At 44.0% G+C, this 9,993-nt stretch overlaps 1 protein-coding gene across 1 annotated transcript in view; it reads right to left on the reverse strand.

Moving 5' to 3' along the window:
* LOC147011938 (protein kinase C alpha type-like) overlaps nucleotides 1–9,993 on the reverse strand; it is a 334,968-nt gene that overhangs the window by 81,488 nt on the left and 243,487 nt on the right. The window contains exons 7-9 of the mRNA XM_085857692.1: nucleotides 8,116–8,347; nucleotides 4,339–4,470; nucleotides 3,128–3,301 (exon numbers count right to left, since the gene is read on the reverse strand). Coding sequence (XP_085713818.1) covers nucleotides 3,128–3,301; nucleotides 4,339–4,470; nucleotides 8,116–8,347 — 538 coding nt within the window. The remainder of the gene's footprint in view (nucleotides 1–3,127; nucleotides 3,302–4,338; nucleotides 4,471–8,115; nucleotides 8,348–9,993) is intronic.

Here is a 9,993-nt window from a genome sequence, read left to right on the forward strand (position 1 = left end):
TTCGTGACTGGTTATATCTATATATAATGGAGCAAGTGTATGTGATTATGTTTGGACAGCTGACCTGACGTTGCCTACAATAGTAACCTGAAATACTTAACCTAAAGTACTAAAAGGACCCAAAAGACCCTGAGGACCCAAATGACCCTGAGGACCTAAGTGACCCCGAGGACCCAAAAGACCCCAAGGACCCAAAAGACCTGAAGACCCAATGGACCCTGAAGACCAAATGGACCCGAAAGACCCAAAAACCCCAAAAGACCCTGAAGGCCCAAAAGGCCTAAAAGATCCTTAAAGACCCTGAAGACCCAAAAGATAAAGACCCAAAAGACCAAAAAGAACCCAAAGACTCAGAAGACCCCAAAAACCCATAAATACCATGAAGACCCAAAAGACACCAAAGACCCTTAAAGACCCCAAATACCCAAAAGACCCTGAAGACCCTTAAATACCCAAAAGATCCTCAGGTCAGGTCAGGTATGGGAGCATGTGCCAGAACAGCACGTCGCTGCGTCCACTTTCCGCCGGTAATCCAGGGGCCTCCGTCTGGCCATCCCCCAGGCAGATGCCAGGCCCATCCCCATCTCCTTGAGATGATGGTCAACCTGTTGCAACCATGAGGCATGTGGTCGACCCACTGGCCTCCTCCACTCATGAGACTCCCTCGCTGAGAGAATCTGGTGAGCAGGATCAGAGTCAGGAAAACGAGCCACATGTCCATACAGCCGCAACTGACGCTCACGGACTATGCAGGTAACAAATCTCATCCGAGTCTCTCTCAGCAACCGCTCGTTGGACACAAAATCCGACCAGCGATAGCCAAGGATTCTCCGAAGAGACCTGGTACCAAAGGAATTAAGTCTCCGTCTCAGATCCTTGGTCAGAGAACAAGTCTCGCACCCATAGAGCAAGACTGGAAGTACCAAGGACCTGAAGACTCGGACTTTCGTCCTCCCGCACAGGTACCGGCAGCGCCACACCCCATGATCCAGTGAATCCATGACTCCCCAGGCCCGACCCAGACGTCTATTGACCTCTGACTCGCAGCCAGCAGAGACATGAATATCACTGCCAAGGTAAGTGAATCTCTCCACGACCTCAACATCCTCACCACAAACAGACACAGACAGGACAGCAGCATCCAAGATGTCACCGAAAGCCTGGATCTTAGTTTTGACCCAAGAAACCCGTAATCCCAACGGCTCCGACTCCTCATTCAGCACCTCGAGGGCCCCCAAGAGGATGTCTAAAGTCTCCGCAAAGATGACTGCATCATCTGCAAAGTCAAGGTCCAAGATCTTGACATTCCCAAATGACGCACCGCAACTTGATCTCTCCGACATCCTCCCTAGAATCCAGTCCATACAAGTGCTGAAAAGTGTGGGGGCAAGTACACATCCCTGACGAACTCCAGTAACAACTGGAAATAAGTTTCCAAAAAGATCCTGAAGACCCAAAAATGTCCCAAAGACCCAAAAGACCAAAAAAGACAAAAGAGCTACAAGACACAAAAGACCCCAAGACTCAAAAGACCCAAAATACCCTGAAGAAATAAAACACCCAAAAGACCATGAGTACCGAAAAGACCCCAAGTATCCTGAAGACATAAAATATCCAAAGAATCCAGAGGACCCAAGAGACTCCGTCGACCCCGAACACCCAAAAGACCGAAAAGACCAAAGACCCACAACACACAAAAAACCCCAAGGACCCAAAATACCCTGATATATGGACACAAAAAGGAAACAAAACACCCAAAAGACCACGAGTAGCGAAAAGACCCCAAGTATCACGAAGACATAAAATATCTAAAGAACCCAGAGGACCCAAAAGACCTCCAGGACCCAAAAGACCCAGGGGATTCAAAAGACCCCAAGGACCAAAAAGATCATGAGGACCCAAAAGACATAACGGGACTGTCTGGGACCTATGGAAATTCTGTGTCGTGAAAAATGCGACTTCAGGTCCCTAACGCACCCCCCCCCACACACACACACACCCCCACACACACACCCCACACACACACCCCACACACACACACACACACACACACACACACACACACACACACACACACACACACACACACACACACAATCTCAAGTCCTTAACCCCCCCCCCAACTCTGTCCTTTCTCTGCCCTCCCTTCCCCAAGCCAACTCTGTCATCCCCTCCCTCTTTCTTCTTCAAGTCCTCAACTGCCCCAAACCCCAAGTACTTAACCCACCTTCCAACCCAAAGTCCCTCCCCCTTCCCAACATATCAATCTTGCTCTTCCAACTCCATGCACCCTCACCCCCAACTCTCCGTATTTCTTCCTGTTCTTGAAAACGCCACACAAAGATACATGGGGAACTTTGGTGATTGAGAAGGCCATTTGGCCTATCATGCCTGCATTGTTCCTGCCCCCATTTGTTAAGAACAATGTTAAAAGTAAATAAAGATGGAACATTAAATTCACAATCACTTCCCCCTTTCTTCCCTTATCCTGACTATAATTCACGGACCGGTGTTTGTGTCTATTTGTTTGTCGCACTACTCCTACATAACAGCAGTTGTGGGCTGATTACATCGAGACTTGCTACATTGGATCAGCATGGCCATGTTTAATGTATGGGGTGTTTTATCTTTGCCGGTGTTCTTGGGGGGGGGGAGGGGGAGGGACGCAAATTCTTGATGTAAATGTGTATCATGTAGCACCACCTCCAGGTGGGTGAGGGTATTTCAAGTCTCCACCATTTATAGCACAGAATTCCTGTCCCCATGGTTTCCAGTGCAGTGAGGTGTTTTGAATCATGCACATAACTTCATGGGTTTTTAAAATTTTTATTTATTTTTTTAACATTGCCGACACACTGCCCAAATATAGGTATGTGTCAGAAGAACGTGTTGCATGCTTGGAACAAGATCACCGGTCGGGCGGGTACTCTGATAGTAGTTATAAATAAATGTCCAGGTCAAGCTTGACAGCCTCTCAAATAAGTGTGTGTGTGTGTGTGTGTGTGTGTGTGTGTGTGTGTGTGTGTGTGTGTGTGTGTGTGTGTGTGTGTGTGTGTGTGTGTGTGTGTGTGTGTGTGTGTGTGTGTGTGTAAAAGAGATGTAACTGCCTGATGAATGACAAACTCACCATGGTTTGGAAGCAGGAGTGCAGCTGTGTGAGGAAGTAAGGCTTGTCAGGGAGTGCCAGTATGCGCTTCTCCACCATGGTGCACTCAACGTCATCGTCTTGAATGATCACATCCTTCTTTAGGATCTTCACAGCAAACAGCTGATCGGTGTCGCGGTATTCCGCGAGCATGACCTGTGTAAGAATAGCCAGGAGGTGTTGAGTAAGCTCAGAGTGGGTAAAGGGTGCTCAGCCCAAATTACCTTCTTCTCCGACGAGGTATTATCTAGTCTTTAATAAATAGAATTGTTTTGCTGTCTGTCTGTATGTTCGTGTTTTACGCAAAGGCCACTGGGTCGACAACTCTCAGCGTTAGGGGATATCGAGCTTCAGACAAAATGGTGGCTACTAGGAAATATAGATTGTGCTGAGAAACACAAATCAAGAGTTTAAAAGACCCTTTTTTTCTCTCCTTAAGACTAGTGTAAAGTATTCAATGACCTCAGATGGACGCAACAAAGGGATGCACGGACCGAAGGAGGAGAGAGAAGAAGGGAAGGAAACATAGCAACTTGCGAGTACATATGTAGGGAGATGGAAGTAAGCAGGGAGAGCGTGTTATTGAGAATATAAAAGGTCACGGGGAGCGATGGAGGTTGATCTGAGTTGGGGTCGTACTGCCAACCTGAAGCCCTAGAGAGGAGAGTGGGATTGGATGGACAGGTGGGAGAAGAGAGGAAGAAAGGAGTGGAGCCTGGTGAGCAATGAGCCTGGATTTTGGGAGTTCCACAGAGACATGCTGCTGAAACAATGTATGCAACCTGGAGGGAATGATGAGGGATGGATGGGGTGAAAGAGAAAGCAAGCCCCAAGGAGAGGTGATAGAAAATAGAGACCACCAACCTGTCTGCAATGAGAAGGCAGAAGTTCCTGGGCTCCTGCTGCTTTGTCGGGGATGCTAATGATGTTGAGAGCTTTGGGTTCTGCAGCATCCAGGATAAACAAGTGTGAAGCAGCAGGAACACAGTTGCTTTAATACATATATATATATATATATATATATATATATATATATATATATATATATATATATATATATATATATATATCTAGTTCTAGAAAATACGTGTGTGGAAGCACCACAGCTACAAATTTCCCACTGAAATGTACAGGTTTAATCAAGTGGATATAATGCTATAGAATGAAGTGACTGTTCCTTATCCATTGCTCACCTTGCCAAAGCTACCTTTACCCAGCACCATCAGGAAGTTAAAATCGTCGAGATGAATCTTCCCACGACTGTTCAAGCTCATACTCCTTTCCTCAAGCAGCTTCGGCTTCATGGCTGCCCCCAAACGAGCTTTCTGCAGGCAGTGCACAGGACGAATCAGGAATGTTTTTGGGTTTTTTAAATCTTAATTTACAAGTTTCGTTTAACATGCTTTTTCTCTTTTCAAAAGTACTCGTAGCAAAGCAAAACATAAATGATTGCTCACGCAATCATTCCAAGTTGATAATACTTGCTCTGTTGATTTGTATTCTTCTATGAAGCATCCGGTGAAGAATTATATCATTTATTTCATTACAGATTAGTGTACACATGAAAGTGTACGGCTGAACTAATTATATGGAGTCTTAGAGGGTCTTATGGATATTTGAGGTCTTAAGGGTCATTATGGTTTTCGCAGTTTTCGGGGTCTTCGGGGCCTTCGGAGCCTAAAGGCTCTTAGGATTCTAAAGGGTCTTTGTGGTCTTATGGGTCTTTGGGGTCTTCAAGGTCTTAGGTGTCTTAAAGCCCTGTTTTGTGACTATCAATGACGGAAATTATACAATTGAAGGAAATCGGTTCATGGGAATGAAATGGTGCCACCTCGTGGACCCTTCAGTTTTCATTGCAAATTCTACTTTTAAAGCCATTTCAATTCAAATGCCAGAATATGCAAGGGAACTTATACACAAGAATAGGCCATTTGGTCCATCATGGCTATGCCATATCTACTGTACAAACTACAGGTGTGCCAATAATGCGGCCATTTTTAAACGTGTCATTTGCCAAGAGTATTCACACGAAGGAGCCGACTCACAGAAGGGTCAGCCGGCTTAATGTCCTAATATGAAGGTCGGTGCGCTTTCAACACTTCTGAGCCCCCAAAAAAAGCTTGACCCTGCAAATCTCAGAAGAATTGTTCATCTCGCCCTCCAGAAGATGATTCCTTCAAACTCCTTGGTCCGACAGGCAACTATAACTTTGCATGGCCAAAGCTGGCTGTATGAAGGCTTCTACTCCTCCGAATGGTTCATACGATCATGTTCTTGTGAGAATCCACATCTGCTCTGGCGATTGTCAGGGAGTCACAGAGACTGGCAGTTCACTCAGGCCAAATTGCAAGGACTGCAAGCTGCCCATTCACTTCAGGATTGGTCCTCTATCTCTGCCACCTCAATACTGATACCACCTGGGAATTCTTCCACAAAATGCGCATATATATATATATATATCTCTCTCTCTCTCTCTCTCTCTCTCTCTCTCTCTCTCTCTCTCTCTCTCTCTCTCTCTCTCTCTCTCTCTCTCTCTCTCTCTCTCTCTCTCTCTCTCTCTCTCTCTCTCTCTCTCTCTCTCTCTCTCCATCCTCTCTCTCTCTCTCTCTCTCTCTCTCTCTCTCTCTCTCTCTCTCTCTCTCTCTCTCTCTCTCTCTCTCTCTCTCTCTCTCTCTCTCTCTCTCTCCTAATGCACAGATTTATCCCATCTAATCTTCAGCTATTGTACCCATCCTCTCGCCCTTGCTATCTGAATCCTGTGGTGAGGAATTTCAAACAACTTGCCTTCTCCTTATAGAAGGCAATTATGACCGAAAGCAACCTCAGGTTATTCCACAGAGCCCACATAATCTTTTCACTGATAGTACCACCCTCTGCCATAGAATGCATCAGATAGGAAGGGAGCAGCTGCTTCTCTCTCTCTTCAAATCTTGATAAAATCACAAACTGGTCCAACACTTAAAATATGCCTTTAAATCCTAACAAATCCCACGTTCTCACTTCTGTCTTTCTGAAAGGATGATCTGATGAACCCTCCCTTCCATTTCCCAAACCTCTTGAAGAGGTCCAGTCAATCAAACTTTTGGCTCTCACCATCAGCTGTGTTCTCTCTTGGGCAAACCACGTATCAAAGTTGGCCTCCAAAGCTAGCCACCAGGACTGGGCATCCTCCTGTTGCATCATCTTTCTTTAGGAAATCCGAACTTGGAACAATGTACAAGGCCTTCACCTGCAGCTTGATGGAGGACTGCACTCCCCATTTAGGCTGGTGCCGATGTCTCACACCTTTAACATATTGATGCTGTGGAGGACAAAGGCTTTGAAAATCATAAAAAAAAAATTTCTCATGGTGAAGCTGATTCTCTGAGCCTTTTAGTTCCACATAGCATAAAGACAAGTGACCTCTTTGTCTTATAGCACCTCCTTTCTGGTCTTACAGCCTCTTCCCTCTCTGTGCTCTGTTCCAATTGGTTGCTCCAGGGTACACCCAGTTTGCCAACAACCCATTTCTGGTGAGACTCTTAAAAAATCTGGGTTTACTGCTTATCTCCTTTCATTTGTTCCTCTTTTAACCTGCCTGTGGACCAACTTCCTCAGTTTGTTCAATCCCTGCATCCTTCCCTGTATGGCTTGAAGATAGCTTTTCACCTCCTCCTCAGGTAATTTCCAATCCATACCCACGATCGATCTTTTCTACCCCCGATAACCCTTCCCAAGCCCACCCCTTCCTTTTCAGGTTATTGTGTTTTCTCCCCTCTCCCTCCACGTGCCTTTCAGGTTTATAACTGAAATACGCTTTATAAAGGGTTGAGGTTTAAGTGTTTCTTTTTCATCCTCAGTTTTCCCTTTTCCAGGCACTTCTCGCTGTGTTTGAACTTGTACTCCTGTGCATCCCCTGCATCCTCCTCCCCCCGACACTTCCTCTCAATCTTCCACTCACTCATTTTTCCTCCAATTGTCCTTCTATTGTGTCCCGCTGCGATGCTCCTGGTGCATGTCCCACTTTCCACTGTATTATTTTTGTTGTACTGTTCTGTGTTCTAGTTCTTCCATGCGCCTCGACTTTGTATACGAAAAAGGCTCAATGGCACTTAGGTATTCAGTGCTGTGCCAAGTCCTTCCACGAACTCCAAAGCCGCTTCCTATATACAAGACATTGCTCATTTCAGCAGAGTACACCTCCCCATTGTGTGCCAAGACATCAGAATCTCATCTTGGAATCAAAAGCCCTTGGGATCAATGGCTTGAATGGCTTCTAATCTTCGGACTTACTTTTCTCTCACAGAAGACTGGTTGGTGGCCTCAACTTTTACTGGTTTGTCAATTAGCTTATTCTGACCACACATTACTCCATTTACTCTTTCAAGACCCTTCCAGATCAAAAAAATATATAACTCGCCACTGAAGCTTGAAAATGACAATGGAAACGTTGATCTTTTTTGTCAAAACATATTTCCTGGTAGCTGAAAACGGTGGAACAAGATGGTGTCAGGGGTAGTGTACATACCTTTGAGCTGTCTAGTCTGGGTTAGATTACTGACCTGACTCAAAACTCTTGGATTAGTGCTCCGCAGGCAGGGCATTGCATCACATAGCACTCCTTCCTTCTGATGGACATCAAGCTCAGTGTCCCGTGTGTTAACAGTAGTTGGAGGTTCCACTGTGACTTTTGTGAAGAGTGGGCCATTTATTTCCGACACCATAGACAAATTCCAAGATTCCTGGCCAAACCCACTCCAACCAAATGTTCGGCCTGACCAGCTTGGTATTATTTAAAAATACTTTCAGTTCAGCCGAATTTCTCTCTGGGCCTACATCAGAAGAAGAGTTTAACTTGAGGCGTTAAAGTAGTAGTAGTAGTCAAGAGGATATTTCGTGTAAAGTACAAATCAGTATTCGCAGGCAAACGAGTATAGAAAAACAAAAATATCCACATGACTGTTTCGTAACACTAAGGCAAGTGTTCTGACCTCAAACTTGCGCCAAAGCTCACTGTCTGCCTCGTCTCCTTCAGGCGTGATGGGAACATTGTAGTACTCTCCCTCCTCCTGGTTCAGCAGCTTGTGCCAACCAGTTGCAGGAGCCTTAAACAGCTCCGAAATTCCAAAAGATAATGCACCCATAAAGTCATTACGGGTTGTTCGATCCCAATCCCAGACTTCCACCGATAGGCGCCGATCAATGTCAGCACCCCTCAGTTTGCTGTGGGTGCACACATAGAGTCAAGTCAAATCTTTGCGCAAGGTATATCAGAACATTTCAAGACTGTTTTTTTTTAATACTCAATGTGCCCAAGTCTAATGGAGTGAATCGTACCTGTGTATATCACAAATATAGTTGTCAGATACTTCAATGTAGCAAATGAAATACACCTCCAGTAACAGCTATATTATACTGTTCATGTCAATGTATGGATGGAGGAAAATGACAAGACTGAAAATCCACCTGAGTTGCAACAAGAGGTTGAATCCTAGACTTTGCAGGCCAGGTAGCTGCAAAGCTGTCATGCAGTTATCAGAAAGCAAATTATTTAGAGGCACTCCTATTTGGCTTGATAGCTGCGATACAACAATGACTATCTATCTCCAAGAATAAAACTGTCAAAACTGAGCTTTTAATGGGTATAACTTTTTTTAGAGAGGTTAAAGTTGCTTGTAAAATGCACGCACAGCATCAGCACAAAACAGAGCAAGTGTAGGGTTAAGTACTATGTATGCAAATATGGACAAATATGTCGTTTGCTATTCCCCCTGATGGAATATACAGTAGAATGGGCATATAAAGTCAAAGTCATTAAATATGTGTGTGAATAAATTTGGCTGCTTCATTGTACAACACACATGTTGGATTTGTAGCTTCTTTCCAAAGAAGACATCTCTGTCCAGTTGTACCATTAGATGTCTTTGGATCCAAGTCACGGAATATATATATGTAACCAAATATCTTTCTGGCAAAAGCCAAACATATTGTTATTACCTTTGTTTATGAGTTACAAATTGGGTTAGCTAATCAAGATCGGGTTATTTTGACTTTAGTAAAGCATCAATAAGATTTTTGTTAGATAAGATGAAGTCACAAATAGGCAAAGTCATAAATACAGGAACACAGTGGAAAGGAGGGAAGCAAGAGCAAGAGGACAGAGGAACACAACAGAGGGACACTTGGAAGAAGAAAATGTGAGGGGAAGAAACAACCGGAATAAGACGTTTTTGACATATTGAGCAAAAATTATCTCGAGAATGCAACATGGCAATAATGGGCCAAATGACCTTCTCGTTTCCTTGTTAAAGGTCGTAGTGATATTGCACCACTCATTAGACTCAGTGTAGTTACGTGTCGACTGTGGATCTTTTGTATATCAATTTCCATACTGCATGTGGAAAAATAAATACGTAAATGCAATAGGTTTGATTCCCGACAGAGCATCGACCATAATGCACATGAACAGTCCGAGCTCAACTCCGATCCCATCTGATGTCGTGACGTGCCTCTGCTCTGATCAATGTGTGATACGAGGTGAGCAGTGGTTACATGATGTACGACGAGGTCGCTGGAGTACCGTTATTTGAAGTTTTTACATCATTTCGATTCAGAATTGAAAGCTTTTATTGTGACAATGACCTTCTGTGCATAAAAATAACGCGGGACAACAAATTTCAGTGAAATTGGCACTGTGGTTTGGAAATGTATAAGCCACGAGGAACATGCAGCAAACAGACACACAAACAAACACACTCATCTATATGTATATATACATACATGTATATATATATATATATATATATATATATATATATATATATATATATATATATATATATATATATATATATATATATATATATATA

The sequence above is a fragment of the Eptatretus burgeri genome, chromosome 15 (genome assembly GCF_056783735.1).
Source record: "Eptatretus burgeri isolate ZD-2024b chromosome 15, Ebu_testis_v1, whole genome shotgun sequence".
Classification (NCBI taxonomy): Eukaryota; Metazoa; Chordata; class Myxini; order Myxiniformes; family Myxinidae; genus Eptatretus; species Eptatretus burgeri.